Source organism: Chrysemys picta, chromosome 17 (assembly GCF_011386835.1).
Source record: "Chrysemys picta bellii isolate R12L10 chromosome 17, ASM1138683v2, whole genome shotgun sequence".
Taxonomy (NCBI): Eukaryota; Metazoa; Chordata; order Testudines; family Emydidae; genus Chrysemys; species Chrysemys picta.
The window spans coordinates 24,555,103-24,565,098 of record NC_088807.1 but is presented as its reverse complement, the minus strand read 5'-3'; the positions used below and the strand labels follow the sequence as shown (position 1 = coordinate 24,565,098).

Genomic DNA, 9,996 nt, shown 5'->3' with positions numbered 1-9,996 from the left:
TGTTTTCTAGAATCAACCTCTCTTTGAGTCACCTCGATGGATTCTCTTCTTGAGTTGTCTTTTCGAGCCATACTTTTCTGGAGTTGTCGTCTTGACTCAACAGCGATGGATTCTCTTCTTGAGTTGTCTTTTTGAGCCATACTTTTCTGGAGTTGTCGTCTTGAGTCAACAGCGATGGATTCTCTTCTTGAGTTGTCTTTCTGAGCCATACTTTTCTGGAGTTGTCGTCTTGAGTCAACAGCGATGGATTCTCTTCTTGAGTTGTCTTTCTGAGCCATACTTTTCTGGAGTTGTCGTCTTGAGTCAACAGCGATGGATTCTCTTCTTGAGTTGTCTTTCTGAGCCATACTTTTCTGGAATTGTCGTCTTGAGTCAACAGCGATGGATTCTCTTCTTGAGTTGTCTTTCTGAGCCATACTTTTCTGGAGTTGTCGTCTTGAGTCAACAGCGATGGATTCTCTTCTTGAGTTGTTTTTCTGAGCCATCCTTTCCTTGAGTCATCTTCTTAAGCTGTCTTATTGAGTCATTATTGTATGCAGTGTAGCTATAGCTGTGTCTGTCCCAGGATATTAGAGGACCAAGGTGGGTGGAGTAATATCTTTGGCCAATTAAAGATATTACCTCGCTCACCTTGACTTTCTTATTGAGTCCTTATCTTTTGGAGTCTTCTTGATATTTTTGAGTCCTCTTCTTCTTGAGTTGTCTTTCTCAGTCAACTTCTACTTGAGTCGTCTTTTTCAAGTTGACGAGTCATCATCTTAAATCATCTGACTGAGTCATCAGTGTTTTGAATCTTGTTGAGTTGTTTTCTTTTTGAGCACCTTTCCTTTTGAGTTGCTGTCTTTTGGAGTCTTCTTTCAGTTGTTGTTTTCTTGAATAATCTCCTTCTTGAGTAATCTCAGTCTTGAGTCTTCTCCAGTTGTCTTCTAGAGTCATCTTCCATTGGCGTTTTCTTCCTTTTTAGCCGTTTCCCTGAGTCATCCTCTTGTGTTGTCTTCCTGAATTGTCTTGATTCTTCTTGCGTCATCTTCTCCTTGAGTCATTGGCACGGATCCACGGGATTGGTGCAATGGCTCCAGCTGGGGTAGTCTCTGGGAGGAACCCCATTCAATGTGCCCGACCCCCTCGGGGTCCCATTCTACAGCGTCACCTCCTCCTTAGACTGAATCACTGAGGCGTTAGCACCTCTGCTTCATACCATGAGCTCCGTTCAGTGAGCCCCACTGAGACAGACCCCCAAAGGAGACTTGTCCTTTCTTAGGGAGCAATGCACCTCCTCTGCCAGCATCTTCAGGGACACTCGGCCAGCGCGGTCACACAGTCGGGGTTATTAGTCCGCCGGAACCCAGCATAGGAAGTCTTTGGTTATCACAAAAGGATTGAAAGCCCAGCTTGGCTTTAGTGAAACTCATTGGTCAAGCTCCATCTGTCCCTCCATCTCATCTCCTTTACCAGACTCCAAGGTGTGCCTGAACTGACTTCCACCTCACCCCCTGCCCTCGTCCTTTGTTCCCGAGCTGGGGAGATGCGGCTCAGCCCCCCTGCGGAGAGGCAGAGCCGTCCAGATCGCTCTGGGTTGTTGGTTGGTAGGTGCTCACGTCCTGGTGATTGGAGTTGCCATTGTCTTCTCAAGAGCTCCATTGATACGGGACCCAAGGCCCAGGACAGCGAGGCACCAGCCACACTTGTGTCTTCACCTGCCCCGAGGGCAAACTGTCCCTTTTCACCCACTAGGTAACAATGCAGCCTATAGGGGAAACTGAGGCACACATCAGGCGTCATCAAAAAATTCCCACTTTGTTACAGCCATTGTCTTCCTTCATCTTCTTCTGTTGTTGTCTTCTTTAGTAACTTTCTTCTGATGTCCTCTTTTGGACCTGTCTTCTTCCTGAGTCATCTTTTTTCTAGAGTCTTCTGTTTGAGCTGTCATCTAGTTGAGTCATCTTTTTGGGTTGTCTTCTTAAGTCATCATCTCTGTCCCACTCAGACGCCCAGCAATAACTTCCTCTCGTTAGCTCTATTTTTCCAGTGCTGGGCAGATGGCTCAGGGCTCTCCAGGGCCCCCGTTAATTCGCCTTTCAGTCTGCGGAGTTCCAATGGGGCCGCCTCCCAGCTGGGCTCGTTAGCAAAAGGCCCTTGGGGGAGGTCGCGGCGCTTTGCCCTCGTCAGCGGCGGGTGCGACTCCCTCGGCGGGACCCAGGCTGGTTCAGGTGCTTAGGGCCGCTGGGGGTCTCCAGGCCCCGCTGCACTGAGCTGGAGGCGGGGGACTCTGGGAGCTGAGAGACAGGGCAGAACCACCAGTTGTCACCTGCACTGTGGCCAATCAGGCACCTCTACCAGGGGAACCTGGAGTTGGAGCAGAGAGGTGATTTTCCGTGTGTGTTTGGCCCTGGTGCGACTGTAGCTGGAGCCCAGTTTTGGGGTGCGCCTTTAAAAAGAGGATGGGGAAAAATTGCAGAACAGGGCCTGTGACACTCGGTACCTCAAAATAGCACCCCCATATTCACCCCGGTGATGTGGTTGTGATGGGTTTGGGGCAACGCATGCCTTGGGAGGTATTGTTTGAGATTACACGGTCGGCTGAACGTTGCTGCCCTGTTGGCTGGTGCGTGGTCTCGTTGGATGGGGAGCGAGGAGATATTGCTGCGTGTTTGTCACTGAAATACGTGGCCAGTGGGAACGCCCACAGCTGGCCTTTCAGTGGCACGAAAGGAGCAGCACACGGACAAGACGGATTTACCTCTCGATTGGCTGGACAGGCGTTGAGGGCCCATCAAGAAGAATCCACTCTCCTGGAGACTGCTTAGAGGGGGCACGTACCCCATGGGAAGGCCTGACCCCCACGTCACAGCCAGGGGCTTTCCAGCACCTGGAGAGAAAGTATCAACGAGGGTCCATAACGTCACCACTGGGCCTCTCCCCTCCCGCATCACCTGGACGATCGCTCGGGCGACGAAGACTTTGAACTGAGGAGATTGGTCCCAGGCTGGAAGGGAATCCAGCCTGTATATTGAGAACCGGGAGCTGCCTGGAACGTCCAGCCGGGGCGGGGGAGAAAAGCCGTCTGATTCCAATCTTGCTTCGTCTGATAAAGTTTCACATTTAGCCTGCGACTCTATTTTTATTTCCTAGGTAACCAACTTTGACCTCTGTGCCCACCACTTATAATCGCTGACCATCGAGCTGTCTGCAGTTAATAAACTCAGTGTAACCGTTTATCCTGCCCAGTGAGTTTGTCGCAAGTGGTTGGGGAATCTACTCCAATTACAAAGGCGGGTGTGCGTCCACTTCCCTTTGACGAGGGGGTGAACGAATGAATGAGCTTGCACTGGTCAAGGGAAGGTCCTGAGCGGCGTACGAGGGGACACCTCCGGGGCGCAAGGCGGGTGGTCTGGGGAAATTGGCTGGGGTCTCCCTGTGTATAATTCATGAGTGGCTGAGAGAGCATTCCTGCAACTCAGCTGGGGGTGTCCCTGTGTGTTGATGGCTGAGTGATCACAGCACCTGGAGAGGCTCGTAGCTGGTCAGTGGTCTGGCGTCAGGAGAGACAGGCCAGGCTGGAGAGTTTAAGAGGACTCAGCGGTCCCGCAGGCTAGGTTATACCCCAGGGGTATGTCACAGGGTGTATGGGATAGAGAGAGAGAGAAGGGTGTGTGGATGGGGATAGATAGATAGATAGAGGGGGTGGATGGGGATAGGGAGAGAGAAGGGGTGGCTGGGGATAGAGAGAGAGAAGGGGGTGGATGGGGATAGATAGAGGGGGTGGATGGGGATAGATAGAGAGAGGGGGTGGCTGGGGATAGAGAGAGAGAAGGGGGGTGGATTGGGATAGATAGAGGGGGTGGATGGGGATAGATAGAGAGAGGGGTGTGTGGATGGGGATAGATAGAGGGGGTGGATGGAGATAGATACGGGGTGGATGGGGATAGATAGATAGAGGGGGTGGGTGAGGATAGATAGATAGATAGAGGGGGTGGATGGGGATAGATAGAGAGAGGGGTGTGTGGATGGGGATAGATAGATGGGGTGGATGGGGATAGATAGAGGGGGTGGATGGGGATGGATAGATAGATAGATAGATGATAGATAAGGGTATGGGGATGGGTAAACAGAGAGATAGATGGGTGTGTGGGGATAGATAGAGGGGGTGGATGGCAAAGACGGCACTTGCTGCCAATCCTGTAATGAACTAAAGATTTATTCACCAGGAGAGAGAAACGAGGGAATTATTTGCACCGTGAAAGACATGCTGTGAGCTGTTGGTGCCTAGGGTAGCCCTCCCTGAAAATGCCAAGGACACTCCCCAGACTGGTGGGTAATACTGAAGTTAGACTCACCAACCAGTCACAAACTGGCTCCCAATCAGCACCTGGGGCCAGTACAGTGAGAAGTTATTTAAAAACTCTGCTCACTAAATGAAATGTTCTTCTGACCCCAAAGGGCCGGCCACGTTACCAGGTCAATATTAGGTTGGATCTGACCCAAAATACCACGCTGCCGGCCAGTCCTTTAGTATCTAAAATGAAAGGTTTATTATAACAGAAAGGAAGAACGAGAAGAGAGTTGTTACATGGTAAAGCACTCACATACATACAAAGACAAATGGATATAAACTGGCCATCAGGAAGTTTAGACTTGAAATTAGACGAAGGTTTCAGAGGAGTGAAGTTCTGGAACAACCTTCCAAGGGGAGCAGTGGGGGCAAAAGACATATCTGGCTTCAAGACTAAGCTTGATAAGTTTATGGAGGGGATGGTGTGATGGAATAGCCTCATTTTGGCAATTCATTGATCTTTGACTATTAGCGGTAAATATGCCCAATGGTCTGTGATGGGATGTTAGCTGGGGTGGGATCTGAGTTACTACAGAGAATTCTTTCCTGGGTGTCTGGCTGGTGAGTCTTGCCCACATGCTCAGGGTTTATCTGATCGCCAGATTTTGGGTCGGGAAGGAATTTTCCTCCAGGGCAGATTGGCAGGGTTTTTTTTCCGGCTTCCTCTGCAGCATGGGGCACGGGTCACTTGCTGGAGGATTCTCTGCACCTTGAAGTCTTTAAACTACAATTTGAGGATTTCAATAGCTCAGACATAGGTCAGGGGTTTGTTCTGGGAGTGGGTGGGTGAGATTCTGTGGCCTGCGTCGTGCAGGAGGTCAGACTAGATGATCATAATGGTCCCTTCTGACCTTAAAGTCTATGAGTCTATGACGTCAAAGTCTATATATCAGGTTCTAAGCAGCATTGGTGAGTTTGCTGGATTGTAAAGTCCCTCTGGAACACACCCACCACGTGGATGGGTCAGTCAGTCCTTTGTTCAGAGCTTCAGTTTGTAGAGACGTTTCAGAGTAGCAGCCGTGTTAGTCTGTATCCGCAAAAAGAACAGGAGGACTTGTGGCACCTTAGAGACTAACACGTGTATTTGAGCATAAGCTTTCGTGGGCTACAGCCCACTTCTTCGGATGCATAGAATGGAACATCTAGTGAGGAGATCTATATATACATAGAGAACATGAAAAGGTGGAAGTTGCCCGACCAACTCTAAGAGGCTAATTAATTAAGATGCGCTATTAACAGCAGGAGAAAAAAAACCTTTTGTCGTGAGAATCAAGATGGCCCATTTCAGCCAGTTGCCAAGAGGTGTGAAGATATTTAACACGGGGAAATAGATTCAATGTGTAGAGAAGTGACTCCAGAGGGGAGGAGCAGGACTGAAGACAAAATGGAGAAGATGCAGCTGCCTTTTTATATCCTTTGACATGTGGCGTCTACATCCCGTGTCCCAAACACAAGCTTCACAGCACATGGCATGGAAAAGCCTGAGAGGTCTCTGTCCACCGGCCTGGCCCTACATGTCCTGCTGATGGCCTTTGATGGGCCATCAAGCAGGCTGGCTCGTGCCGGTGCCAATCGCCAGAAACACAGCACAAGTTGGATGTACAAATCTACCACACGTATTTATAACTCATCATACACTAATGCTACCTACAGAGAGCCGTGATTATCATAGTTAGCCAATCCTACCTTCCCCGCTGATACCTCACATGGCCTATCTGGTAAGATTCGTTGCAATTTTGTAAGGTTGGTCTCAATAATATTATAAACGGGTCACCCCGTTCCATGCAGCGTCCTATTCCATGCAGAGACAGCCCAAAGGGGCTATAATACGTGAGTTTTCTGCGGTCTGTAGGGCTAACCAGCTGGGGATCCCAGGCCTATGAGGGGAGCTCACGTCCACCGATATCTAGCGCCCGATGTTTGCTGGGCTGGGGAGGACCCCGAGCGTTTCACCCTGGGTGACGCATCTCCCCTGACCAGGGGGTTCCCAGTCTTAGCAAACATTTCTATAGTCACAGAGCAGGCACTGCACCATGGTAATACATGCCGGTAATACACGGCGTCCTGCGGCCGCGCCATAAAGTCCCAATGCCAAACGCCCCTGGCCTGCCAGCGTCACAGGGACGATGTAGCCTGGATCAGGCCAAAGGCTTTAAAGGTCTGTATTTTCATCATGGACAGACAGGAAAGGCCCTGTTCCCCACCCGCCTGAGCCAGTCAGACCCCTGCCCTGGGGCTGGATGGGAACTAGCGCCCCCTAGAGGGGAAAGGCCCCCTGCCCCATTCACTGCCCCCCTGAGCCAGCCAGTCCCTGCCCTTGGGCTGGGTGGGAGCTGGCTCCCCCTAGAGGGGAGAGGCCCCTTGCCCCATTCCCTGCCCCCCTGAGCCAGCCTGTCCATCATGCTGTGGCTGGATGGGAGTTGACACCTCTTTGAGGGGACAGGCCCCGTGCCCCATTCCCCGCCCCCCTAAGCCAGCCAGTCCCCTTCCCCAGGGCCCCAAGGCTCATGCCTTCTGGGAGAAACCGACCCCTCCCCATGAGTCTCCGCAGAGCCCCCTGGACGTCCTTGTTGCGCAGGCTGTAGACGAAGGGGTTGGCGGCCGGGGTGACAATGGTGTACATGACGGAGAAGACAGCCCCCCGGGGGGCCGAGTAGCTGGCCCCGGGCTGGAAGTAGACCCCGACGATGGCCCCGTAGAACAAAGCCACCATGGTGAGGTGGGAGCCGCAGGTGGAGAGGGCCCGGCGCCTCTCCGAGGCCGGCCGCTGGAGCACGGCCCAGCCGATGCGGGCGTAGCTGGCCGCAATGAAGAGAAAGGGCCCCAGGATGACCAGGCCGCCCTCGAAGAAGATGGCCGCCTCGTTGACCCGCGTCGGGGAGCAGGACAGACGTAGCAGGGGCTGGTGGTCGCAGAAGAAGTGGGGCAGCCGGTTCCCGCCCCGGTAGGTGAGTCTCAGCAGCAGCCCGGCGTGGAAGGCAGAGTGGAGGACGGCCAGGCCGAGGCAGGAGGCCACCAGGCGCCGGCAGACCCGGGGGCTCATCACGGCCGGGTAGCGCAGCGGGTCGCAGATGGCCACGTAGCGGTCCAGGGCCATGGCGGCCAAGAGCAACGTGTCGGAGACGCCGAAGACGTAGAAGAAAAAGAACTGGGCCAGGCAGGCGTGGAAGGGCACGGCCCGGTGGCCAGAGAGGGCGTGGGCCAGCGCCTGGGGGACGGTGACCGAGAGCAGGCCCACGTCCACCAGCGAGAGGCTGCGGAGGAGGGAGTACATGGGGCTGTGGAGCCGGGGGTCCACCGTGATCACAGCCACCATCAGGGAGTTGCCCAGAACGCCGGCCACGTAGAGCGGGAGGAAGAGGAGAACGAGGAAGGGCTGAGGGCCTGGGCGGGACGACAGGCCCAGCAGAATGAACTCGGAGATTTCGCTGCCGTTCTCACAACCCATGGGGCTGTGGGGAGAAGGCAGGGAGCCCGGGTCAAAGACTGGGGAGTAGAACCCAGGAGTCCTGGCTCCCAGTCCACCTTGCTCTAACCACCAGACCCCACTCCCCTCCCAGAGCCAGGGAGAGAACCCAGGAGTCCTGGCCCCCAGCCCCCTGCTCTAACCACCAGACCCCACTCCCCTCCCAGAGCCAGGGAGAGAACCCAGGAGTCCTGGCTCCCAGCTCCCCCACATCTAACCCACCAGACCCCACTCCCCTCCCAGAGCCAGGGAGAGAACCCAGGAGTCCTGGCCCCCAGCCCCCTGCTCTAACCACCAGACCCCACTCCCCTCCCAGAGCCAGGGAGAGAACCCAGGCGTCCTGGCTCCCAGCCCCCCCTGCTCTAACCACCAGACCCCACTCCCCTCCCAGAGCCGGGGAGAGAACCCAGGCGTCCTGGCTCCCAGCCCCCCCTGCTCTAACCACCAGACCCTACTCCCCTCCCATAGCCAGGGAGAGAACCCAGGCGTCCTGGCTCCCAGCCCCCCCTGCTCTAACCACCAGACCCCACTCCCCTCCCAGAGCCAGGGAGAGAACCCAGGTGTCCTGGCTCCCAGCCCTCACACACAATCATACTCTAGGATTCTGATTCCAGTTCTGGAAAAGGTGTTTGGACTGTGTCTGGGGGAGTGGGGGGTGCTGGGGGCCAGGACTCCTGGGTTCTCTTCCCAGCTCTGGCGGGTTGGAGCAAGGGTGGGGGGAGGCTGGGTGTCAGGACCCTCCCCAGGATCCCAGGTGTCCTGACACCGGCCTACATTGCTGCTCCTGGTTCCTAGGCCCGGTGTCGGGGGAGAGGGACGCCTGGTTGTCTGTCCCTCCCGACCCGGAGTCTGTCTGTCCAGGCCTCCCAGCCAAGCGCTGGTGTGGGATTGTCGGTCACTGAGGAGGGGGCTCTCTGCTGTGTGAGTGTGTGTGTGTCCATGGGTCCATCCACCCTGAGCCGGCTGTCCGTCCCGCTCTACCCGTTCTTGATGGGCTACGACCTGAAGCCGTTCAAGCCGCCGGGGCAGGGGTTTGCCAAGGGGGCACCGGTCACAGCCCGGGTGGAGGGCACCGAGCACTAGACCAGCAGCTCCAAGGTGAGGCGTGTGGGGTCTAGTGGTTAGAGCAGGGGGCTGGGAGCCAGGACTCCTGGGTTCTCTCCCTGGTTCTGCCTCGTTCCAAGCTCTTGGTGCCTTTGTCACATAGCTGAGATCACACGTCCCTCGCCCCCAAAGAGCCTACTGGGGGGATGTACTGGGCTCTGAGCGCTGGTCCCATTCCCCACAGGGGCCTTTTCCCTTTTCTGCCAGGGCTGGGGGGTTACAGAGAACATGGGATGGAGCCCTGGGAAGTGGGGTTCACGGGACCGCGAGGGACCCCTGGGATCCAACGCACCAACACCACACCCGCCTCCCCAAACACAGACACAGGCACAGCCTACAAACAACACACACGCACACGTCCAAACACCGCCCCCACGCCAGAGCATTTCAGAAAACCCAATTTCCATTCGGGGGCAACCCCCGACAGTTTGTAAAAGGTTCCCCCCCTCCCCCGTCCCCCATGAGAAGAAAAATTCGGAAAAACGGTGGCGTCTTTTTGCCTCGATTGTGGAAAGACGTTTCGTTTCGCTAACCTCAAAGCACAACCGAACGGCCGGGCACAATTTGGTTATTTCTCTATGATTGCGACGGCTAACGTCGCGCCGTGGTTTTAAGGGTTTCCTTTCCAATTCGAGCCATTTAAATGCGGGAAATTGGAGGGGGCTAGACCAGCAGGGGCGTCAGAAACAGAACTCAGGTTTCAGTGGTGGCCGTGCTAGTCTGTATCAGCAAAAAACCCGAGGAGTCCTTGTGGCACCTTAGAGACTAGCAAATTTATTTGGGCATAAGCTTTCGTGGGCTAAAGCCGGTGAAGTGGGCTCCAGCCCACGAATGCTTATGCCTAAATAAATTTGTTAGTCTCTACGGTGGCACAAAGAAACAGAACAAGTTCACGACAAGCGATGCTGACGTTCGGCCCGTTACAGGCATAGGAACCCCGAAAGCCCAAACGGTTCACCTCACCTTTCAAAAGACGCAAAGAAAGTATCCGTCGATCGAATCTTAGTCCGCCAGCCGCGTTTTTCTCACTTGCCCGGCCTGCGCGTTCCCATGATTACCGCTGGAAATCTTTGTTTGGCGCGAAATCAACGGG

General features: G+C 54.6%; 1 protein-coding gene across 1 annotated transcript in view; it reads right to left on the bottom strand.

Annotated features, from left to right (window-relative positions):
- LOC101948933 (olfactory receptor 1B1) overlaps positions 1-7,781 on the bottom strand; it is an 11,227-nt gene extending 3,446 nt beyond the window's left edge. The window contains exon 1 of the mRNA XM_065570989.1: positions 6,863-7,781. Within this exon, the coding sequence (XP_065427061.1) occupies positions 6,863-7,781 (919 nt within the window). The remainder of the gene's footprint in view (positions 1-6,862) is intronic.
- Between the last annotated feature and the right edge of the window lie 2,215 nt (positions 7,782-9,996).